This window comes from Xenopus laevis, chromosome 7L, assembly GCF_017654675.1.
Source record: "Xenopus laevis strain J_2021 chromosome 7L, Xenopus_laevis_v10.1, whole genome shotgun sequence".
Classification (NCBI taxonomy): Eukaryota; Metazoa; Chordata; class Amphibia; order Anura; family Pipidae; genus Xenopus; species Xenopus laevis.
In genome coordinates, this window is record NC_054383.1 from 114,820,076 (window position 1) to 114,846,716 (window position 26,641).

The window sequence follows — 26,641 nt, forward strand, 5'->3', positions numbered from 1 at the left end:
CTTCATTCTTGGAACAAGCCTGTGAAGGACACAGTAGAGAGAAAGGAGAACATTGTATTTAAAAGGGCTGGTTCACCTTTAAGTTAACTTTTAGTATATTATAAAATCGCCAATTCTAAGAAACTTTCCAATTGGTCTACATTATTTATTTTTTATCGTTTTTTTTTTTAATTTCTTCTTCTCGCTCTTTCCAGCTTTCAAATTGGGGATCACTGACCGCATCTAAAAATGCTCTGTAAAGGTACAAATTGTTATTGCTCCTTTTTTATTAATTACTCCTCTCTCTATTCTGGTACTCTGCTATTCATATTCCTGTCTCTTATTCAAATTAGTGCATGGTTGCTAGGCTAATTTAGACCCTAGGAACCAGAATGCTGAAATTGCAAACTGGAGAGCTACTGAATAAAAAGCTAAATAACTCAAAAACCTCAAAATATGAAAACCAATTGCAAATTTGTCATAGAATATCACTCTCTACATCATACTAAAAGTTAACTCAAAGGGGAACAAACCCTTTAGGGTAGAACTACACAGATAACTTCTATGCGTTTTTGGCGGATCTGACACTTTGCGCCAAAACGCAGGCGTCAAATCAGAGAATAAGGTAAGAAATAGCAATGTCAGATGTTGTTGCAGCGTTCATCCGACACGACTATCGTATGCAGACACTGCATGCTGCGTCTGCATCCGACAGTCATGTTGTGTCGGATGAACGCTACGATAAGATCTGACATTTGGATTTCTTACCTTATTTTCCATCGCATCCAATTTGACGCCTGCATTTTGGCGCTGTGCGTCAGATCCGACGAAAGTTCATAGAAGTCCGTGTAGTTCTACTCTAAAAATAAACAAAACACCATCTCATATCTTACTTTTTAAGTGTACCCCCTTAATGCCCTCAGCTGCCCAAACTGGCATACATATTAAATATATGACCGAATGATCGTCATGCATGAAACTGACAGCTGGTCAGATATTCTTGCAATTTGCATACTGGGATGGTTCATGACGCACACATACACATACACACACACAAGTTTCTGTCACATACAGCAGCATGACAGATGAATAGCAGCATACAGCATGTTCTGTTATTCAAAATGAAAGTTGAAAACACTTAGGGGTGTAAAACAATTAGAGAAAGTTTGCTGCAGTTCAAGCAGCCCAAGGCAACCAATCAGAATGAGAAGGTGGAGAGTACAATGGACGTTGGTATGAAACAAAGTTCATTGGGAGATATTGCCGTCAGTCCAGTTGTGTTGCATTACTTTAGTTATTATGGAGGTGTCACATAGGGTGATTTGTGATGCTTTAAAAGTTGCATCTGATTTCGCCCAGGCACTTATTTCAAAAGCATTTGAAACATATTGACATCTAGAGAATTGCCTGAAAGCACTTGTGAAAACACAGACTGCTTGTGCAAATGTTTGTCATGTGATGACTAGGCACTATGGATCCAAATGGTTGACCTACTTAAAGATTCAAGATTCAAAGCTTAAGGTCCCCATACATGGGCAGGTACAAGCTGCCGACAGATTTAAGTCAGCAGCTTATTGGGCAGTGTATGGGGCACTCCGACAGGCTTCCCTGATAGATATGTGGCCAAAAGTTGGGCAGATGTTGATTGGGCCGGTTTAAAAATCCCGTCGGATCGAGGGCAGCATTGGTTTATTGATGCAGTCCTCATTCCGACTGCCCATATTCTCCTCGTTGTGATCTAATCGTTGGGCCCTAGGGCCCATGATTGGATCAGCCCAATATGGCCCAGCTCAAGGTGGGCATATCAGACGACCTCGCTAAAATGAGCTGATCTCCGTATGTATGGCCAGCTTTAATGTCATATGTACAGTTCTGTGTACACAATACAATGAATTCCTTACATGAATATACTGTAAATTATATCCTTATAAACAGTGACTAGTGATGTCATCAGTTATAAATGGTGAGTAGTGATGTAATTTTTGTCACATGACTCACTAAAACTTGTGTATTATAATAAATAAAGTACCCCTTGTTGGAAAATATGAGGATATTAGAAGTAACATCAGAATTCCATGGAACTCCTCGATGACTTACAATATCCTTATATTTTACAATAAGGGGTACTTTATTCACTGTATCCTCTTACAAATCCACACAAAGTGCCTCTGTCAAAGCTGCCAATGTATTTCCTACAGCCAATCAATATAATATACAATACAATAGAAAGTGCAACACAAAGAAATAACCAGTACCAGGATCAGGGGGTGTAACTTAAGAGGAAGCTGACCCTGAGGCTGTAGGGGGCCCAGGACGTATAGGGACCCCATGAAGTCCTAATTTATCTACAGTACAATTTAAATTAAATTAAATATTGGTAAAACTGGTCAACCTGGGGGCATGAAAAAGAATCTGCGGTGGGGCCCAGTAATATCTAGTTATGTCACTTACCGGGATGAATATGACCTGGCAGTGGCAGGGCGTAAAAAGAAGCATATTTTGGTAACGCTGCCCTTTTTCCAATCCAAAGGCAAGGCTGTGTTTATTTCTACTACGCTGGCACGTGTGTTTTAGCGCATTCAAGCAAGATTTACGCTCTAGTGGCGACTGATAAAATAAATGCCATTTTATTTGCATAAATTGCTGGTTGTGCATCTGTTTTCCTTGCACTTGTGTTTGACATGAGAGGATATGCCGTCTCCCCTTATATTTGCTGATTGCACTCCTGTCGCTGATTGGAATGCTGCCAACTGGCGAGGGAACCCACCCATAATAATAATAAGGAACGTTGTGCCTACACCCGTTGGCTGTTGTTAAGCTCTAACTGCACACACACACATAGAAACAATGTTTATTCTCACCTATATTATCAGTATTATTTTTTAAAAACACACATTTTAATCAGTCGTGCCATCAAGCAACATCACTAAGCACCAGTGATACAGATAACAGCATTGAGCACTAAGGTAACTCACGGCTCTTGTGTATTATGATGCCATAAATATATTCTGCACTTCTTAAGGCCAGACTACATGAACTGGAATAGCAATAATTCAATAACAAGAGAAAAGGAATTAATGCTTACAGTCTATAGGGTGGATTTCATCTATCCATTCACACGCCATATTAATATCTGATCAGACTCTTGCTGGTACTGACCAGACCTGGGGTCAATAAGGGGGTCATATATATCGTGTGATTTAAAAAGATCCACTTGCTTGGTGACCTATACAAATGAATGCAAAGCACTAGTATAGACACAGCATATAGCGTGCGCTGAAGCTAATCAGATAGGTATTTGCATACATACATGTTCCATTGCAGATTTGTGTTTAGCACCAGGGTGCCCTTCAGACTCTCAGATTAAGCGCACACATTGACAAAAGAAAATCCCGAGATTCCTAGCACCCCGGACCTAGCGATAATTCCAGTTTCCCAACTCAAGTGCCTGTGGAAATTGAGCCATTCCATCTAGTGTCGGACTAGGACACCAGGGGCCCACTGAAAAACCTTTGACTAGGGGCCCACCAATTAATCTTACACCAGGGGCCCACTCTTAGTACTATTATTCGTCCTTTCCTCACTCATCTATTCTCCTTTTCTTTACATACTATAATCTATTATTCCATCTATTTAGCCAATTTGTTCTCATAGAAATAGGGAATGGCCATGAAATAGGCTAAATGTTTAGCAGCATGAGGGGCCCACTGACACCTTGGGCCACTGGGACTTTTCCTGGTATCCCTGTGGGCCAGTCCAACACTGATTCCATAACAAATGCACAGGCCTGATTATTTTTTCGCTGGGGACCCATTTTCTGTGTTAGGGAACCCAGGTGGACAATGAGCAGGGCCATACTTAGCATATAAGAACTGGAGGGCCCATGTCTAGGGTGGCAGCTTTATGGGTAGCCAATATGCATTTAAAAAAACAAGTTTCCCCAGCCCACCATTGCAAGGCATACCTCTAAATTCTACAGCAAAGCTTGACCCCTTGATTCCAGTCCCTTCCCAATTGTTACATGTGCAGTAGAAGCTTTATGCATGTGCCATTCAGGAAGGGAATGCTGGCAGTGCCAGCTCTAATACAAGCCTATTAATGAGCTAATAATTGGGGGCTCCTGGGATAATGGCCCTGTCAACTTATAAGTATGAGCCCCTAAAATTAGTGATGACAGCCCTGGTCCACATTAATGCCCTCATTTATACTACAATACAGACTGCTGATTTGGGTTTGAAAACACACTTTTTTTTTGTCTTTGCATGTATAGTGTTCCCCAGACTCAACTTCTAATCTGCACAGACATAGCGTTCCTTCCAATAAGCTCTCCTGCTCATGTGACATGTGCATTTACCGGAAACGAAAAGAGAAACCCATCTATAAACAGAGCACGACTTCCATTTAATACCTGTCTACAGCTGACAACATTTTATTGGTGCTAAGTCAGTTCAGTTCCGCATGAGTAATGGTGCCAAGGAGCGCCTGTATTTCTGGAGCGCACACATTGCACAGTGTATGAGTAATGAGTGCAAGGAAGTGGGTGTCAACAGAGAGTAATAGTGAGTATCACCCTGTCGAGAGTGAGTAACACACGCAGGCAGAGGTGTATGAGGAAGAGTGTGCAGGTAGGGGAGGTGTCTCAGCAGTTTCTCCCTACATACCGGAAGCTGCACAGAAAGAGAAAAAGTATTTCTTGGTTTTTTTTTTAAATCATCTCAGCAGGGAAAATCCTGCCCTGTCACTTTTCATCTTATCCCAGAGTTAAATGTCTTCTCACTGCCTGGGGCCACAGCAGCCTTTTCTGCTCTTCCCACCCAGTGTTACATTATATCCCACCCAGTGTCACATTATATCCCACCCAGTGTCACATTATATCCCACCCAGTGTCACATTATATCCCACCCAGTGTCACATTATATCCAGGTGAACAGTTCCCAACTGTTATTTTAGCCCCTGCCGTGACCCTTCTTTCCCACGGCCCATTTCTCCCACGGTAGCCACAGACACAATAGGTGGAAAAATAATGAAAATTGAGGATAACGACAGACAGAGATGATTTTTAGCATTTTGTCACCAAAGCAACACATATCGGGCTCTTGCTTGCGACCCCTGTGCAGAAAGGGTGATTTCAAGCCTTTGGCTAAAAATTGCACTCTTAGAAAGGCATAGGCTCCCTAAAAACCCCAAATGCTATATATTCCTGTTCAGGTCTGGACTGGGGGTCAAAATAGGTCCTGGCATTTAAAGCATACAGAGGACCAAACAGCCCCCACCTGCCCACTAAATAACGATTTTCTATGGCCAGTGTCAGACTGGCCCACAGGGATACCAGGAAAACTCCCGGTGGGCCAAGGTGTCAGTGGACCCTCTTGCTTCTAATTCTAACCATTTGCCTATTTCATGGTCATTCTCTATTTCTTTATGGTAAAAAGGAGGCTTAATAATGGAAGAATAAAGAATAGTAAGTAGATATAAAAGACTAGGAGAATAAAGAGCTTGACTGAGGAAAGGAGGAATAATAGTTAGGAAAGTGGTCCCACCGTCAAAGGTTTTCTAATGGGCCCCTGGCATCCCAGTCTGACACTGTCTATGGCACCCCTCTGGCATTTACCAGAACCCACAGATTGCCAGTTCGGGCCTGTTTAATTATAAGTTATCCAATGCAAATCCCATTGGTTGCCTGCCCAAACCAAAAAATGTCACCGTCCTCCCCGGTGTCCACTCCTCATGTGGACTAATCCTCAGATGATTACCGCAGGTGCCATTATCCATAAGTCTAGTATTGATCACTGATCAGCTCAGCTCGTGCTGATTGACTGCCCCACAGGGAGAATTAAAAGGGTCTAAGATATGAGACTCAATTAACATATATGGATTGTTACAATTTAATTTTTTTGCAAGCAACTGGGTGAAAAAGTGCTTATTTGAGTGGGTGCATGGGGGTCTGACTGTATTCAGCTGGGATACACTGTACCTGCAGTCTACAATCATTAGGGATCAAGGGCACCCTAGTATAACCCTTCATTTATACTGCATTGAGGGTCCCAAGTTGGAAAGTGAGAATCCCCACCACCCCTAATGTTTTGCCAACAGTCCTTGATATTATATGGATTAGATTACTGATTACAATTAGTAAGATTTCATTATTCTGCCATGTCCCACAGGAAGGGGAGGGTAATATCTATTTTGTTATTAGCTGCCCTATTTCCCCTTGTTGCTTCCATTCTCTTATCCCTCTAAACCTCCCCAATCTATGCCCCACCACCAGGACCTATAGGTGCCCACATGGGGTGACATATGGGGTGAACACTTGCTATACCGGATACAGTTGAGGCTGATGAATTGGACCATACAGTATTTACACATCTCTGCAGAGTACCTTCTTTAAATATCATAAGGGGGGAATCTGCTGGGGAGGGGGGGAGAAGCTGCTGGGGGGGGTGACCAACTGTTGGACCACTAAGAGGGCCCCCCAAAAGAATAAAAACCTCTGATTTAGATTGTAAGCTCTTGTGCGCAAGGGTCTCATATTTTATATCCATACAATAGTCTATTATATCTACCCTACTTGTATTGATAGCAGCATGCTAGTGTATTCCAGTGCAACTGTATTTGTGTTGCAGGCAGTAACATAGAGGCAGTAACATAGAGGCAGTAACAAAGCGAATCGTTATCCCCAAGCCTAGCGCCGATTTTAATTCGCACAGTCGCAGTGATATCCCTCATTTCCATTCACCTCGCGTTGCACTAACCTCCCCCCCACCTTGGTGGTTTGCTCCGGCCCAGGAACGGGTTAATTCTGCTGGAACAGGTGAACGGTGGGCGGGTCCCCGTATGCTAATTGAGGAATGATGTCACCAGCTGGGAGCAGTGGGGCGAGCGAAACCAGAGCTAGAGGCAGGGAGTCGGGAGAGAGAAGGGGAGCGGAGACAGTGCGCGGGGCACACGGAGCGGAGCAACAGATATCGGAATACGCGACTTGGTTGCACGTTCTATTGCTGAGACGCAAGGGAAGAACAAGGGGCCCCAGGGAAACGAGCGACGGATAAGAGGATCGGGGTAAATGGTGATTGGAGCCCGCAGGATGCACCGCCTTTGGTCTTTTCTCTTGGTGCTGTGCCCAGGTAAGTGCCAGCCTTGTGCCTCTCTCAATATTAACCCCTCGCTGAACGCTGATATCCTAGGGGGGATTGTGTTCCTCTCCTGAATTATTTAGTCACAGTCATTCTCTGCGGCTCAACTGGTGTCTCCAAACCCAGGAGCAGCTGTGCAATATGGCCTCTCCCGTGCCCTGCCCTATCCGCATTGGTGTGCTGAGACTCACCTGGATCACTAGTACACAGTCCCCTGGATCACTAGTACACAGTCCCCTGGATCACTAGTACACAGTCCCCTGGATCACTAGTACACAGTCCCCTGGATCACTAGTACACAGTCCCCTGGATCACTAGGATCACTAGTACACAGTCCCCTGGATCACTAGTACACAGTCCCCTGGATCACTAGTACACAGTCCCCTGGATCACTAGTACACAGTCCCCTGGATCACTAGTACACAGTCCCCTGGATCACTAGTACACAGTCCCCTGGATCACTAGTACACAGTCCCCTGGATCACTAGTACACAGTCCCCTGGATCACTAGTACACAGTCCCCTGGATCACTAGTACACAGACCCCTGGATCACTAGTACACAGTCACCTGGGCTGGGCTGTAGTGACCTTGTCATCTGCTCACTAGCGCCCATGTACTCATACTCCCCTATTGACTCCCACACCCCCCTGTATGTTAGCTGCCCTCATGTACCCTATATTTATGTATAATTCACCCCATCTGTTTATTACACTGTGTGTACTTTACCCCCATCTATTCATTACACTTTGTATAGTTCACCCCATCCATGTATTATTCTGTGTGTAGTTTACCCCCATCCATTTATTACACTATGTATAGTTTACCCCATCCATTTATTATTCTGTGTGTACTTCACCCCATCCATTCATTACACTGTGTATATTCCACCCCATCCATGTATTATTCTGTGTGTAGTCTACCCCCATCCATTTATTACACTATGTATAGTTCACCCCCATCTATGTATTATTCTGTGTATAGTTCACCCCCATCCATTTATTACACTATGTATTGTTCACCCCCATCTATGTATTATTCTGTGTATAGTTCACCCCCATCCATTCATTACACTGTGTATAGATCACCCCCATCTATGTATTATTCTGTGTATAGTTTACCCCCATCCATTTATTACACTGTGTATTATTCACTCCCAGCCATTCAAACCGAATGTGGCAAAATAAGTAATATTGCTGCTACCTGGCGTGCCCATCCACTCATTCATTAATATCTGGCATAGAGAGCTGATGTGTTCTGCCCTCATTTCAATTGAAGGGAAAAAGCGAGGAGATAAAGGAGCTAATGCAAAAGGTAATAGTTAATTCACCCTCCTTGTTTGTAAGAGTGACAACGGAGCAGTGTGATGTATATGTTCTCTATATTTCGGCTGTCAAATATGCAGATATTGTTGAACATTAAGGCCCTGCATTGGCTGGCAGGGGGTTGTGGGACCTAGAGTTGGAGGTTCAGGGTGGACATTGCTGCTTTGTATAGGTCATGAAATATCACTTGCTATTGGCCCTTGAGCTTCTATTGAACGTCGCAATCATTATTTTCTAATTTGCTTTGGAGGGGGGTGGGTAGGTTCTGGAGTTAGGGTTCAATAACAGCTACAAGTCCATGTGTAGGATGAGCCCGAGTCTTTTGTGTTCAATGTTGGGGGTTCATGAGTAGGATAAGCCTGAGACTGTGTATGCCCTAGTTACCAATGCCAGGGATATGAAGGTAGAATAAAGTTTGAGTATATCAGAGCATCCAAATTATCTCATCCAGTTTTAGATGCAGATCAATATTAAATTAACCCCTTTCTGGTCACACCCTGTTCCTCACTATATGTTTGCACAAAGTATGGCTCTTTCTTGGTAGATAGGGGTGGGTACTACTCTACACACATGTATTTGCTCACTTTAGACATTATATCTGCTTTCCATTGTTGTTGTCTTTAATAGCCCTACTACCAGTCCAGGAGCAGCCAACTGCTGTAGACTCTTTTGCTTTTATGTTCATTGGTTTTTGGAACCCCCATGAGTTGGTACTGTCTATATTATACATATCTGTAATATATTGAATAAAGTACTAGCTTTTGTATAATATAAGGATTATAAGCCGCCAAGTCTTTCCATGACTGTATTCGGCCAAGTACTTTTATAATACAGGACTTGAAACTCATGTTTTTCAACAGGGAGTACTTTTTTTATATTGCACACGTTTCAGTGAGTCATGTGATAGGAGTTACATCACTGAGAACTGTCTATAAGCATATAATTTACAGGCTATTCAGGGCACTTGTGTATTATATAGTGAATAAAGTACCCCCTCTTGTAAATTATAAGGATACTATTAGTTACCGAGGAGTTTCATGTTTTTATACAGGTCATGGAACTCTGAGGTAACTTCTAATATCCTCATATTTTGCAACAGGGGGTACTTTATTTATTATAATACACAAGTTTCAGGGAGTCATGTGACAGAAATGACATCAGAACTCACCGTTTATAATTGATGACATCAGAACTCACCGTTTATAAGGATATAATTTTCAAGATATTCATGGCTTTTGTGTATTATACCAATATAAACCTTGCTCAATGATATCTGTTAAAACTGATGTTGGGTGATGTTTGTGTCCCATGACAGAGTCTTGGTTAGTATAAGAAATATTATACAGCTGTTCTAGAATGTTCGGCTCTGAGTTTTGTGATGTGAAACTCCCTATGGGCTGTTATCTCTTTGTGGCCCTGGGGCTTCTCCGTGTAAAGTGCAAAAAAAAAAAAAAAAAAATAAGATTACACTGAACTGGGTTTTTTCTTAATTCTTTGTAATACAAATATTTGTAGTTATAGAGTGTAGGGCAGATCCTCATGCCACTGGCCTTGTACAGAAGTATAATGGCCATTCTGCTGCCTTTCCATATGGGACCCTAACACTGCCTCAGTTACAGGTATGAGACCTGCTATCCAGAATTCTCAGCACCGGGGGTTTTCGCTTTCCGAAATTTGAAACTTCATACCTTAAGTCTACTTGAAAATCTTGTAAACATTAAATAAACCCAACAGGCTGGTTTTGCTTCCAATAAGGATTAATTATATTTTATAATCCAATAATTTGGATAAAATGTAGTATGTTGGGGATGGTCTTTCCGTAATTAGGAGATTTCTGAATAATGGGTTTCCAGATAATGGATCCCTGTGCTTCAGGGTTGGTTTTTGAGCCCTACAAGGACGCACTCACCAATGAGCAGACAAGTAGCATTTTGGCTCAGGGTCTCTATATCTCCGTTCATATAACACAGTGATCCCCAACCAGTAGCTCGTGAGCAACATGTTGCTCTCCAACCCCTTGGATGTTGCTCCCAGTTGCCTCAAAGCAGGTGATTATTTTTGAATTCTAGTCTTGGAAAAAGTTTTAATTGCATAAAACCAAAGTATAGTACCAAAAAGAGCCTCCTGTAGGCTGCCAGACCACATAGGGTCTACCAAATAGCCCTTATTTGTTACCCTAAGGGACTTTTTCATGTTTGTGTTGCTCCCTAAATCTTTTTGCATTTGAATGTGGCTCACGGGTAAAAAAGGTTGGGGAACCCTGATATAACACATAGAAACCATGGTGAATAGTGATGGGCGAATCTGACCCATTTTGCTTCAAGAAAATTCACTGAAATGCATTGAAGTCTAAGTTTTTTTACCGCACTACATATTTTTTAAACTAGTGGAGTCTATTAGTGATGTGCGGGTCTGGGGTCCTTTTATAGACCCGCCCCGCCGATGACGTCACAAAAGGGTTGGGCGAGCAGACGGGAGGCTATAAAACCGGAAGTCGGATGCCAGCATTTGAAGGTGGCGGGAGGCAGTGTGGGACTGGCCCACCGGGATACCAGGAAAACTCCCAGCGGGCCCTTTTGCTTCTAACTATGTGGCCAATTTCATTGTCATTCCTTATTTCTTTATGGGGAAAAAATGCATAATAATGGAAGAATTGGCTAAGTAAATATAAAAGACTAGAATAATAAAGACATTGAGTGAGGAGCGAAGGCATAATAATTTGGAAAGTAGGCCCACGGTCTAAGGATTTCTGGTGGGCCCCTGGCATCCCAGTCAGACATTGGCGGGAGGGGAGAGCAGGAGAAGAGCTCAACCCGCATCCGCCCGCCACCCTCGAGGAGCAGTGCGAGGTCGACCCGAACACGGGGCCCGCGGGTATCGGGTCAGCCCGCACATCACTAGAGTCTATGGGCGGCATTTGGTGAATAATATTGCACATGATTAAAGTTCTTTGCATGTTGTGTTTTGGTAGCCATTTTACAACTTCATGTGCAGCACTCACATCTTAGTAGTCGGACCACTCACACACATCCAGCACCTGTTGCATCTACTAATTTATTTAAATGACTGCCCTGTCTCGGCCTGTATGCCCTTGCGCCCCTACTTCTGCCGTCACCCAGTTTCTTTCCTCCCCCTGGTCGCCCTATTTCTTCATTGACCTGTTTCTGGTGTGCTGGTGTTGGGCCTGGTCTGTGATGAGTTAGTTGAGGAATTCTGGGAATGTGTGTGTAATAATTAGATGGGGGAGGTGAGGCCTGGCTGGCATTAGGGAGGGGGGAGGTTATTGTATAGGAGAAAGAGGGATAGAAGGTTAGAGTCCCACTTTTCAAACTGTCACACCCCAACTGGGGGGGGATGCTCTGCTTTTCAAACTGTTGTGTTTCCCCACCCCTCAGGGCTCTCTACTCTCTCACCGATACTGGATAATATTGGCCCTCTTTGTTTTCAGACAAAAGTGAAGTTGGAGAGGAGTTTTGCAGGACTGAATAGCCGCCCGGATCATCTCTCCAGTTTGTCGCTGTTAACCCCTTGGTAGCCATGCAGCTGCAGTACAGTCACATTCCAGCGGAGAAATCACACCCAAATAAGTTTGTCTAGTGACCTCTTGTAACATATTTGGCATTCGGCGGGTGTGGCAGGCCCTGTTTCCAGCGAAGCACGTATAACAAAATGACGTGTGTATTGCTGCTCCTTTCTGGTGAAACTGGTGGCCTATAAAATCCCACATGCTGCATGTCTGATAAACAAGACCATAATGGCAACCAATACCTGATCATGTGTGAGCACTAGCGCTGGGCGAATTTGCGGCAAATAAATGCACAAAATTGCTGTCGTCAACAAAAGTTTTGATGCCAGTGTCAAAATTCAAGTTTGGCAAATTTTTCACGAAACGGGAGGAATACGCCCATCACTAGTGAGCACTGTAAAGGGGTAGTTCAACTTTGAGTTATGTTTTTATATTATAGACTTTATTATTCTTAGCAACTTTTCAATTGGTCTTATTTTTTTAATTAGGTTTTTTTTATTTTTTATTTGTCCTCTTCTGTATTTTTTCCGCTCTTAAAGAAGGGTCACAGACCCCAGCAGCCAAAAAAAAAAAACTATTGCTCTTTGAGGCAATAACAATACATTTGTAGCGAGAACATTTGTTTTTTTAGATTGAGTCAGTGACCCTCATATGAAAGCTGGAAAGAGTCTGAAAAAAGGGGCATGTTATAAAAAAAAAACTATAAAAAATAAATCATGTGTAGATCAATAGAAACGTTGCTTAGAATTAGTCATTCCATAAGATACTAAAAGTTAACTTAAAGATAAACCACTCCTTTAATGTTATTTCTGTCCTATTCAGGTCCACTCCTGTTAACCTTCCAGGATCTCATTCAAACAACTGCCTGGTTGCTAGGGTGACTTTGACCCTAGCAACCAGGTAACTGCCAACATTCCAAACTGGAGAGCTGCTGAACATAAAGCTAAATCATTCCAAAACCATAAAAATGATGACCAAGTGCAAATGATACCAGAATATAACTGCACTGTACCATTGTTGCCAAGTTAAAGGGACATGGTCCTTTTCATGAAAGATATTGGCATGGTCAGTGGGGAGGGTGGCAAAGAATTCATTTTTTGCTAAATTTCTGAAATTAAGCAGAAAAATAGCTGAAGGCATGCTTTTATCTGCCAACAGATCCTGTATTTCTGCACAGAGCAAAGTTAGTTGTGACAAACCGAGAAATCTGGAAAATCTTGCTGATTAGTAAACCTCAAGGGCTGAGCTGGACAGCAATGGGATTGATGATTCAGTAGTGCTGTGCTGTGTCATATGGGGGGGGGAGAAGCATGACTAAGGAGAAGGTTTTGGGTGGGTGTAGAATTAGATTTGCAGAGAAGGGTACAATTTATCAGTGTTGCTCAATCTGCAACCCTTTAGTTGCCAATTCCCTCCTAATAACCTTCCAATCTGCAAACCTTCAGCACCCGGGAGCAACATTTGTAGTTCAACAACAACCCTACTTTTGTTTTACTTGATAAAATAATGTGGCCCTGAGAGAGCAGCGGTAAATTCAAGGTCATACCCAAATTGTAGCATATCTACCCCTACTGCCCATTTCTCTGTCCGGATTCTGTCCTTTTCATCTTTCATTCATGTGTCTGCAACAGTATTCTCTCCCAGTTTGTCCCTAATTGGAGGCCGTTCAATGCCAACATTGTGCTTCTGCCCAATTTGGACAATCGCGGGGCACACTGATTAGAGCTTCCAAATCCTGACCCAGCTGTTGAGGGACAACATTTTCTGCAGCCCTATTCATTTTCCATGAAAGCTTGTGTTTGTGATTTTAGGCTGCCAAACAAAGCGATGTATGAGTTGGTAGGTTCCACTTTGTAAGAGCTACTGTGATGTGGCCCCAGGGCCCTTTAGAGAGGCCTCAGAGCTTTATCATTGGAACACTATGGGACCTATTTATCATGCTGTGTAAAAAAAAAAAAGTGAAGTATTACACAGCAGGATAAATAGACCCCTATGTGTAGTAAGGCAAGATGGTTTTAGGGAACAGGGCAGCAATCCTGGGATAGGGTATATAGTAAAATGTATGGACTAAAGCTCCCCATAGACGCAATGATTCTTCTTGCCGAACGACCGATTTTTCGGAAGCCCGACCAATCCTTCGAAATTATCGTGCGGTTAGTGGGATTCGAACGATCGTACATATTTCCATTTTTCGCCCGACATCTGTCAGGAAATTGATTGGCCAGGTCAAAAAATCTTTGTCGGCCCCAGTGCAATCTATCTATGTTTGCAGGGACAAGAAGGCAGCTCCCCTTTGTTTTCCTGGCAAATCGGTCTTTTTAGTTGATGGTCAATTCGTACGATCGTTTCGAGAAAATCGTGGTCTCACGATGAGGATCGGATCTTTTAAAAATCTCAACATCTATGGCCAGCTTAAGGCTAGTGCTACACTGGGGCTGAAAGCTGTTAGCTGAAATCCTCTGGCTGATTTCTGCCCAACCGTGGGTAGTAGCCTCCTCTCCTGCATTGAATTGCCTCATTGCAAACAGACTTTGGCAGATTTTGGTTCAAAATGCAGAAACTTCGAAATCTTCCGAATCTGTTCAAATCAGATTCAGTGCGGAAGAGAGAGAGGAGGCTACTGCCTGCGGTAGGGCTCAAATCAGCCAGAGCATTTCCGCTAATGTTTTTTGGCCCCCGTGTGGCCCTAGCCCAAGACAGCAAGTATAGCCCTGTTTCTTAACCTTATATACCCAAGTGTTGCAGTAATACAACTCCCAGCATGCTTTAAAGCTTAGTTGTATGTTCATGAAAGCAACACTAGGGAACCCAAGGTCAATAATTAAGGATGCACAGTCCCCCTTTGGTAAGATGCTATTGAGAGAAGGGACTACAAAATGTGCGATAATGTGTATAACAAATGAGGTATAATTTCCCTTCAAATAATGCAGAATGAAATACACATGCTATACCAAGATTCTATACCTGCCTCTTTAATTCTTTAATGCACAATGCATCGCGTCTTTGTTCCTTTAAAGCCCCTCTTACATATTTCCCTCTACCCCCACCTCATGCAAATCATCTGTATCCTACCCACAGTACTACATATATAGCTTTAACTCCCTTTGTATTGCCTGACCTCCAAAATTCTTCTCCTTTCCCTCTACCATTTATTTGGTCAAACCCCCTACCCATTCCCTCTTGCCATTCTCTGCATGTGTGTCCCGGTGCTCTCCTCCTCATCATCATCATCAGCCCCATACCTCCCCTTTGCTCTGCGTGTGCCTAATTTTGCTGCCTTGGCTTACGCTCTGTTGCGCTTGTTCTCGGCCCCTTTGCAGTGACAGAAAGAGAAGGGGGTAAAACAGGGGGATTGGAGGAGGGATTAACTCAATCCTGGGCTCCGCAGCAGTAAGCAAGATGTGTTTTTGTAACAAGGTTGGGTAACATAATAACACGTTATTGGCACATCGCTTTGCCAGTGTTGTCAAATCATAATGAGATGTGAATGTATCTTTGTACTGCACCATCTGTGTGTATTGCTCTGCACAACGAGATGCAGCACAGCAGCAGCAACCGCAGATAGGGATGAGTGAATGAGACGTGGAAGCCTAAAGAGCAAGTAGAAGGGAGAAAAGGAAACTATAAGAGAATCCAGGGCAGAAAGGGTTACATTGGTCTAACATCAGCCAGTCCCATAGAGTGCCTCATACAATATGTATCACAACGTGCAATGGGCCAAATGAGAGCCATTGTCTTTGCTCCATAGATAGGAATGGGCGGTGTGCATGAATGTATGTGCTGTATTATCATGGCCGATGTTCTAAGCAGTGCTACACCATGGTGATCATTGGACCTCTTGGACCCTGTCTTTCCTATACAACAGCACTTTCCTTATACAACTCCAACTTCATACCCCAGCCCCTGTCTGTGGGATTGTGGCCCTACTTAGACTGATCATTTCACAGGTTTGGTTTATTCCCGGCTAAACTGTAAAATCATGGGCCCTAGAAAAAAAATCTGAATGCTGAAACTTAAAGGCCAATATGGAAAGCGGATCCTGTCAGTACATGAATAGGGTTGTAGGCTGACCAGCAAGTGCATGTGACCCACTCTGTCCCCCTGGTTTGAGTGGAGGTTTCATAATTTATAGGAGCGACACCCTTTAAACTGGCCCATGGGAAACCTCTCTCTCAAGTGCTGTATATAGTACAATTTCTTATTATGGCCCATGTTTCAGTGGTTAGTAGCTGCAAACTGTAGCCTGGCACAATAAGTTGTACTGCTTGCACCATAAATAATGTTAAAACTTTATCCAGCCCACTACAATTATGTCTCCTTGTATGATTACATAGTAAGAGATCCTTTTTCACCTGAAATATTGTCCAGTTGGTCAGTACAGGGTAATATATTTAATGATATAATCAATGGGTGCACATACACAAACAGCTCTCGTGTTACAGACCTCTGAGTGCCGCTGGCAAATCCCTAAAGCGGTTTATTGTACTGTCATTATGTGGCAATAAGTTATTCTATGGAAACCAGCACGCCAATTCAATAAACAGTTAGGGACTTGTCTCACTGCGTTACACAGGAATGGGATTAGTGTTATTGAGCTGGGCTCCTGTATAAATAAGGGAATGCGGGAGTGCTGCCCGTACCTAATGGATCCCCTTTATACTTAATTGCCTTAAATAAATGCCCCGTTTCATCTTACCTTTGCACTTGGGTGGTCTGTGGCTGGCAGGGTGCTGAGTGGTAACAGAACTGCTTATATAGATGTGCAAAAGCAGAACTGCTCTCCATAAGACTTTTGTATATTAGCATCCCCTGTGGTCACTATATAAATGGTCTGGTCTTATTACAGCTATAATTTGGAAGAAAGCCTAGGATACAAGGATGATATCTATAAATGCGTGTATATTAGTGCTGGATCTGAAGGGAAAAAAATAACTCCGCTTGGTTTATATACCCTTTAAATGGACAGTAAGGGTAGGGTCACACCTGGAGATTCCGTTAGATTTAGTTGCCCGGCGACGAATCACCTCTTCTTTGGGGGCGACTAATCTCCTTGTGAGGCAACTTCAGAAAACGGCCATGCCGCAGGCGTTTTTTCATTATAGCAGGCGGAAGACAGGGGGAAGCTGTTCGGGGAGATTAGTTGCCCCAAAGAAGAGGCGATTAGTCACCGGGTGACTAAATCTCCCAGAATCTCCAGGTGTGACCTTAACTTAAAAGTATGAAGAGAGAGTTGGTTTTGTGCCAAGAGCATAGCACATACTGCCTCTTCTATTTAACTGAAGGAGGAGGATTAGCCCTGCTACTAAATTGTTTATGTTCCCCCTGCAAAGCCTGTTGTCAGAGCTGCAGATTTGCCCTTTCATTACTAACAGCAGGACTGTGTGTATGTTGTCGGTGTGGGATTGTGGCATATCAAGCGGATGATTAGATAACCTGATAACCTTAGCTGACCCACAATGAAAGGTGTTCTGGATTCTCCTGTCCTGCTTTGCTCTGGTTGTCTGGCTCTGCACCATGTGACGTGTCTAATGTCAGCAGGGGGTAATCAGCCTGATGAAGGGGCCCCTTATGTCCTGAAAGCCTTCATGGATTATCTGTTTAACTGGCCAATATAGATATCACTCACTGGTGGAGCTTTGTTGCTTTTGATATTACAGGATTTGAATTCCTATCTCTATAGTCTGTACGTCCCTATGCAAAGGAAAGTTAAATCATTATTCTCAGCTGGGCCGTCTATATGAATAGAAGGGGCATTACTGTTCAAAGTGGCTATATCACTTGCAAATAGAACCCAGGTCAGAATCGAACCTAGAACCCTAGGCCTTTTATGCTAAAGATTGTGCTGCCTGTGTCATTTTTTTGTTGATTGTCCAGACTGAGAGTAAGGAGAATTGCCCCGTGTTGCTTCTAACTAACTGCAATGGAAAGTGCCACAGGCAAACCATTGTATGCAACTGCCACCTGAAATTGCCAGCTTGAGATGCATTTTTATGAATGACCACTTTAGCCAATGGGTAAAAAGCAGCACTCCCTTGCTGGCAGTGGCAGGACTAAGTGGTGCTCCCTGGTTACTTTTGGATCTAAGTTGGGTCCCTGGCCAAACAAGCAGAGGACAAGGGCTTTTTCCCATTTGTGACCCTTAAAAGCGGTGGTTCACCTTTAAGTTAACTTTTAGTATGTAATAGAACAGCCAGTTCTAAGAAACTTTTCAATTGGTCTTTATTATTTTTGTGTATATTTTTTTTATTATTATTATTATTTGCCTTCCTCTTCTGACTCTTTCCAGCTTTCAAATGGGGGTCGCAGACCCCATCTAAAAGACGAATGCTCTGTAAAGCTACATATTTATTGTTATTGCTACTTTCATCTTTCTATTCAGGCCCTCTCCTGTGTATATTCCAGTCTCTTATTCAAATCTTTGCATGGTTGCTAGGTGGACCCTAGCAACCAGATGGCCGAAACTGCTAACTGGAGAGCTGCTGAATAAAAAGCAAAATAATTCAAAAACCACAAATAAAAAAAAATGAAACCCAACTGCAAATTGTCTCAGAATATAACTCTCTACATCATACTAAGAGTTAACTCAAAGGTGAACAACCCCTTTTAGGCAGGACATCTCTCTCCCTATCCCACTATATATATCCAACTACATATCCCATTTTATATATATATATTAATTAAAGTTTTGTGTATTCCAGGATGTGATGGTGCCTGCGAGTCTGTGTATAGTTTGTAGTAATTATTCTTGGACACTGCCTGTGGTTAATGAAGTGTCTCCTTATTTTATTTCTTGTTGTTCATCCCAGCAGCCTGCGGTTTCTGTGGTCATACCGAGCATTGTAATGGCTGTAGCACCAAGTATCCATTGACACTCCTCTGAGCACTGCTCAACTGCAGCTCCCAGCCTCCTCCCCGCATGGCTGCTGTTAAAAACTGAACCTTGTAGTGCAGCAGCCAAGCTCTCTTGGTTTTATGTGTTTTGGCTACAAAGAGGCAGGCTGTTTTTATGTATTGTGTGGTTCCTTCTTCTGTGTAAATATTTTCTTATTTTGGTAAAGTGTGATCTATTTGCTGTTTGTCAACATATTCTTTGTGTGTTGCTCACTTCCTGCTCAGGGGATGATAGAGATGTGGCAACATGCTGCACCTTAAATGGGTGGTTCACCTTTAAGTTAACTTTTAGTATGTTATAGTTTGGCTAAAGCTGGCCCTAGATGTAAAGATTTTTAAAAGATCCGATCGTCATCGTGAGACCACGATTATCTCGAAACGATTGTACGAATTGTCCATCAACTAAAAAGACCATTACAGGCGATATTTCCAGGAAAACAAAGGGTAACTGCCTGCTTGTCCCTGCAGACATAGATAGACTGCACTGGGACCGATAAAGATTTTTTTAACCTGGCCGATCAATTTTCGGAGAGATGTCGGGCGAAAAATCGTAAGATGTACGATCTTCGAAACCCACTAACCGCACGATAATTTCGAAGGATTGGTCGGACTTTGCTAAAATCGGTCGTTTGGCAATGGGGACCTTTATTCTAAGCAACTTTTCAATTGGTCTTCAGGATTTCTTTTTATAGTTTTTAAATAATTTCTTTTGACTCTTTCCAGCTTTTAGGGCTATTCCACACGGGGAGATAGCCTTGCGTTTGCGGTCGCGGCGACAAAGCGCCGCGCCAGTCGCCGCGACCGGCGCAGGCGACAGTTTTGTATGGGCGCCTATGTAAAAACGCCTGTGCTAACCACACGAGGCGATGCGCTTTTCAACAGTCGCCTGAAAAAGCCTGGCGAGGCATTTTCAGGCGACTGTTGAAAAGCGCATCGCCTCGTGTGGTTAGCACAGGCGTTTTTACATAGGCGCCCATACAAAACTGTCGCCTGCGCCGGTCGCGGCGACTGGCGCGGCGCTTTGTCGCCGCGACCGCAAACGCAGGGCTATCTCCCCGTGTGGACTAGCCCTTAAACACGGAGTCACTGACCCCATGTAAAAACAAATGCTCTATAAGGCTACAAATGTATTGTTATTGCTACTTTTTATTATTCCGCTTTCTGATCAGGCCACTTATATTCATATTCTAGTCCCTTATTCCCATCAATGCATGGTTATTAGGGTAATTTGGACCCTAGCAACCAGATTGCTGAAACTGCAGACAGGAGAACTGCTGAATAAAAAGCTAAATAACTCCAAAACCACAAATAAAATGAAAACCAATTGCAAATTGTCTCCGAATATCACTCTCTACATCATACTAAAAGTTAATTTAAAGGTGAACAACCCCTTTTGGGTAAAGCAGCTCCTTGGTGCCCCAGGGGTTCATCCTTTTGGGAATAGGCTCTAATAGTGTCAGCGTTTTTGGGTGTAGTTCCCCTTTAAACTAAAAGAGCGTGGAAGAAACACACACACAGTTCTGTAAGGGCTTGTTTGCTTGTGCCGTATGACTGTCCATCAATCCACCCTCTTTAAATTGCTGCTTCAGCCAACATCTGCTCCGGATCTGCCGCTCCCTTATGTTCACGGCTAGAAATAGGGAATGTGCCCGGTGGGTCATCAGCCGGTACCACGTGAGCCCTGTAGTAAGTCAGCTGCTGGTGAAGGCATTTGCCCCGGGTTAGATTAATGTCCCCCTGCAACAGCTCCAGCAAGTGTCATTGGGCCCTGTCACTCAGCGGCAGCTAATCACTCATGTCAGGAAAGCCTTGGGCCGAGACATTTACATTTGGGGCAAACCACAAATGCTGATGTGTAAACTGGCACAGACACATACATTCCCAGTTTAGTTTCCTGCTGGTGGCCTTGGGCATTGCAACTCTCTGCTTATCCACCCAGCACTGCTCCAACGTGTAATGGGGAATTTGTTCCGTAGGGGCAATTAATCATCTGCCGGTGCCAATATACATGATTTCCTCAAATGGAATTTTTCTTCACTGATTCAGTTTGTTTCCATATTATCTATGGGGAAGTCAACTCCCTCCTCCTTTCTTTGATCTCGTGGCGCTTAATCTTTCTTACTATATATTTATGTATTGCTCTGTTTGTTTGGTTCCCTGTACCATTAATATACCGTACATATACATTCTGCATAGGGAGGCACTGGCTTTAGCTGTTAGTATTCAGATGCTTGCAGAATGCAAAGAGCAATCAGTGCTAAGTATGGCTGCATGGGATATTCATACTTCTGGTAATGGGGCTTTGTGGGACTCTGTCCATATATCGGTGCTTAAAGGGACCCTTTCCTTCTATCAGTGCTTAGAGGGACCCTTTCCTTCTATCAGTGCTTAGAGGGACCCTTTCCTTCTGTCGGTGCTTAGAGGGACCCTTTCCTTCTATCAGTGCTTAGAGGGACCCTTTCCTTCTGTCGGTGCTTAGAGGGACTTTTTCCTTCTATCAGTGCTTAGAGGGACCCTTTCCTTCTATCAGTGCTTAGAGGGACCCTTTCCTTCTATCTGTGCTTAGAGGAACCCTTACCTTCTATCGGTGATTAGAGTGACCTTCTCCATCTATCTGTGTTTAGAGGGACCATCTCCATCTATCGGTGCTTAGAGGGACCCTCTTCATCTATCGGTGCTTAGAGGGACCCTCTCCATCTATCGGTGCTTAGAGGGAACCTCTCCATCTATCGGTGCTTAGAGGGACCCTCTCCATCTATCGGTGCCGCCTTTAATCTATCCAGTCATGGCAGACCTACCTTATTCTAGGCCACTGCAGGGATTTCAAGTCTGTACACCCTACTGTGGACCAGTGGCCACTTCCAAAACCCCACTTAGCCTTTTGAAAACAGCCTCTTAAGTGCATCTGGAGGGCCATTAAGGTCACACATATACAGTATTGAAGTTGACCACTACAGCCTACTATCCTTCTATCACCAGCATCATTTTGTAGTAGGGACCAGTAGGTGCAGTTATTGTACCCAAGCATGCAAAATGGTATCTCCACATAGGCTGACCATAAATGGGCATTTAGTTGGCCCACCCGATGGATTTCCCAGACAGATTATCTGGTAGGTTTGAAAATCCTATCAGACAAGAAGCATATCTTTGCATTGAAGAGGTCCTTTACCAATGTGTCTCAGTAGGCTCTAGGGTCAATGTAGGTGACCAGATCAGGCCCAGATCCCCTCGTTCAGTGGCCTCGCCAAGAGAGCTGATATGCCTGTGCATGCATGCTGTCTCTAATCCCTGCATTGTTGCACTTGTATATCATTCACAATAGTTGGTGTAGGAGAGCAAGGTGCATTTTTTTATGGCATAATTGTGTGTGCAAAATGCACTTTTTTGGTGCCTTGCGGCACAAGGCAACTTTGATACCTGGAGTGTTGAATGCACAGTCATGTCGTGGCTTTCCCCTTGCACATTTATTTTTTCAGTGCCTGAAGTACTCTGAGTGCATTGACCGTGTATTGACAGTGTATCCTAGTGATGTTTGTGAGTCGCCACATTTTCCAACAGGAAAATCAGGCTGGGCGAATGCTTTACAGGTGACTATATAGACATTCTTTAATCTCGTGGAAACCGCTGAGGAATTGGAGTGTTTTTATGGGCTTTCAGCTTTTGTCTGCTGAACAATACAGCCTTTTTCTTTTTTAGGTTTCCTTGCGGAGAGGCCACAATCCGCTGTTAAGTTTAAACACTCCGGAATCCTTTATACTGCAGGAGATACAATTACATTCATCAGGAAATGGCTGGGCTCTTGGCAGGCTGGGCTTCAGTCAATTATGGGCTGGGAAGGTTGTAATGATGGCCTATATGGTGCTTTTAACTTTTTGCAGGGGAAGAATTTTACATTGCCTTGTATATATTTCTCTAAGGAGGATAAAAAGGAATGTCGGGCAATTAACAGATGGTGCAGTAAATCAGATTTGCTTTCATCATTTTAACTGCCTAAGTCCAGAAAAGGCTACATGCTGATTGGTTAGTGCCCTGGGTCCCATATAGTGTGAGGATATCTTATATTTTTGTATTAAACAATCCCCTCTCCCAATGACTGTGTATTTTTTTTAAAGGGGTTGTTCACCTTCCAATGCTTTTTTCAGTTCAGTTGGTTTCAGATAGATCACCAGAAATAACTACTTTTTCCAATTACTTTTTATTTTCTGTGTCACCGTTTTTCTAATATTGAAGTGTAAATCAAAAATTTCACCTCTCTAAAAACCCTCTAAACTGTTCTTAATTGATACATTTAGTTGACAAATGTCTTATCTTTAGCCCTGCTGAGCAGAACCCCTGGATTTTAGTGATGTGCGGGCCGACCCGAGGCCCGCGGGTCGGGCGGGTTTGGGCCGACCCCTGGTCGTAATGCGACCTAGCATTGCCGCCTTCCGGCACCGGAATTTATAGACTCCCGCCTGCCCCGCTCGGGTCTATAAATAAAGGGGAGCAGCGGGCCCGGGTTGGATGCGGGTAGGGAGCAGGCGGGTTAGGGTCGGGTGCTGGTCGAGAAATTCTCGACCCGCACATCACTACTGGGTTTCATTAAAGACAGCTGTTAAAATTGATACAATTGTTGTTAATACTGCTGAGAAATGTATCCACCAAATGTTGCAAAATTGTAACAGTTTAGATTCTGCAAGACCACAGACATTCAAACATTCAACTCTAAACTTAGATTTTGGAAAAACAGTTAAAAATAAATAATGAAAAGCATTTGAAAAAGTATTTATAATTCTGGAGAACTATCTGGAAACAACTCAACCCTTTTAAGCATGCCCAATTTAATTGCCTTCCTTATTTTTCTACCCACATCCCATCCCCAATGCGATACCTTTCTTGTGCAAGCTAATGGGATGCCTAGGTGATATTACTCCATAATTACACCAATTTGAGGGGTGCAGATGTTTGGTGTTCTGGGTGGTGGTTAGTTTACTGCAGTGTTGCAAACTCCCCCATGTTTAGATATATTAATATAGACTGTATAACATTTTTGGGTGATTTGCGACAGTTACATGGTGGCTTTCGCCATTGAGTAGCGGCAAATCATTGATTCCTTTTGACAGGGCTATTATCTATAAAGAAATCGAGGACGTCTGATTGCAATAAAGAACTGTGAATCATAGAGGAGATTATTGCCTTTTTGTCTAGTTTAAAATTTTGGGAGAGCTATATGAAAACCTTATCATGGTAGTTTCCCTTTTTATTGCTGTCGGAGAATGCAGAACATGTAATCACGCATATCAAATCTTACCCGCCTATCTACCCCTTAAGCCCCCTAGGGGAGGCAGGCCCATATTTTGATGGAAACTCTTGACTGGGGTGTTGATGTTTGGCTTCATCTCCCTCTCACCCTTTTATGTGTACATATATTGCTGTCCTTGCTCCTGGTTTATAGTTATATAGACATTGTATCCTGGCTAGATACATTACCCTTGGTTGCTAGTGCAAAGCCACTCACACTGTATCTGTTGTTGTTTCCCTTGCGAGTGATACAATGTTATGCATTATGCAGGGATGCTGTAAGCTGCTGGCACACGGCTGCACATACTGTGCCCTTCTTTCCCAGATTTATAGTATCCACCTTGAATCATCTCAGGAAGGTCTCCTTGTCCCAGACTGTGATTTATTTCTGCCACATCCCCGCTCTGGTCTCCGAATCTGTATGCGCATTAAATACCCATCACTTTGTCCTCCAAGTGCCTTTCCTTGTAAATCTTTTTATTGTTTGCCGTCGCTCTGCTCTCTGCCCTGCATTTTCTTTGTGCTCAGCTCCTGTTTTCACCATTGGCAATACTCCATCCTTACTGCAGTCTACTAAGCACCCAGCCTCAACCTCTCCTCTCTGCAAGCTTTTACGACAATGCAACTTTGAGCATTTGTTCTTTGTTAAAAATGCAGAAATCATGCTGTGTGCCATTGCCCTTTGATTATCCCAAGCCTTCGTAACTCGGAGTTAATCTCTTGAACACATATTGAACAGTAGTATCAGAACTGGGTTTTAAGCACCCATGCTGTGTGTGTATATGTATGTGTGTGTGTGTGTATATATATATATATATATATATATATATATATATATATATATATATATATATATATATATATATATATATATATATATATATATATATATATATATATATATATATATATATATATATATATATATATATATATATAGTGAATAAAGTACCCCTCTTGTAAATTATAAGGATATTACAAGTTACCGAGGAGTTTCATGACCATATAAAGGTTTTTATAAAGGTCATGAAACTCCGAGGTAACTTCTAATATCCTCATATTTTGCAACTGGGGGTACTTTATTTATTATAATACACAAATTTCAGCGAGTCATGTGACAGAAATGGCATCAGAACTCACCGTTTATAACTGATGACATCAGAACCGTTTATAAGGATATAATTTACAAGATATTCACACACACACAGCGCACACCATTAGCCAAAAATAGAAACTGGGTGCTAGTCCGAATATAAATAGATAGGAGGACTTGATGAAGGCCCTAATGTGGGCCGACACGTTGAATGCACAAGTTATGTATATGTGTGGGACCGGTTATCTAGAATGCTCGGGACCTGGGGGTTTTCCAGATAACAGATCTTTTAGTAATTTGGATCTTGGTACCTTAAGGGTAAGGTCACACTGGGCAATTTGGGGAGATTTAGTCGCCTGGCGACTAATCGCCTCGTCTTTGCGGCGACCAATCTCCCCAAATGCCTTACCTCTGTCTTGCGCCGGCTAAAATGAAAAATCGCCTGCAGGATGGCACGCGCGTCGATTCGGATACCGAAGTTGCCTACTCTACTAGTCTACTAGAAAATCATGTACACATTAAATAAACCCAATTGCCTGGTTTAAGTATTCATTATACCTTAGTGATACTGTTTTATTATTACAGAGAAAAAGGAAATCATTTTTAAACATTTGAAGAAAAAGCAGTCTATGGGAGATGGCCTTTCTGTAATTCTGAGCTTTCAGGATAACGGATCCCATACCTGTGTGTGTATACCATGCAAATAGAGGGGCAGGCGCATAGCTGAAGCTTCTTTAGGTATAAAGATGTTTAATAGCAGGACAACTTATGAGTGCTGATAACCTTGCACCCTATTTTTGGTTGGTTTGAACCTTTGTGGGCTCTCAGCCTAATCAATTGCTTCCATTTCCTTTCAGTTTTGCAGGCACAACAGATTACTGTCAACGAGAAGATGACTGGTACCTTGGGCCAGCAAGTCACCCTGCCCTGCACATTTACCAGCAGTGTCGACATGCAAGTGACTCAGATAATGTGGATGAAGGACAGTACCAACATTGCTACCTACAGCCCCCAGTTTGGCATACACGTGCAGAACAAGAATGATTTCAATCTGACTGCCAGCCCGAGCAGCGCCACGCTCCTCATAAAGCTGCTGCGGGCTTCTGACGAGGGCAACTATGTCTGTGAGGTCACCACCTTCCCCGGTGGAAACCGCAAGGGCACTACATATCTCAGCGTGAAAGGTAAGTAAGTGAAAATGAAAAGTGATTTTTGGGTCTGTTTCCACTTATAACTGAAGTCTGGTCCAGTCTACACTGATACATATGCACCTTCCTTAAAAGCAGAGGGAATGCGAGCCTTAGCTTTTTACCGTATGCATGTTGTGTGCTCAGGTTGACAAACACAGAAATAATGTGTGATACAGCTCGTAACTAAAGCTAGGCATATAAAGCAAGGTTTCTGAAGAACATCTCT

The 26,641-nt window shown here is 43.0% G+C and overlaps 1 protein-coding gene across 1 annotated transcript in view; it reads left to right on the forward strand.

Annotated features, from left to right (window-relative positions):
• Positions 1-6,892: 6,892 nt before the first annotated feature.
• nectin2.L (nectin cell adhesion molecule 2 L homeolog) overlaps positions 6,893-26,641 on the forward strand; it is a gene marked incomplete at its 5' end in the record, with an annotated part of 31,471 nt that continues 11,722 nt past the window's right edge. Inside the window, 2 exon segments of the mRNA NM_001094175.1 lie at positions 6,893-7,103; positions 26,083-26,409. Coding sequence (NP_001087644.1) covers positions 7,064-7,103; positions 26,083-26,409 — 367 coding nt within the window.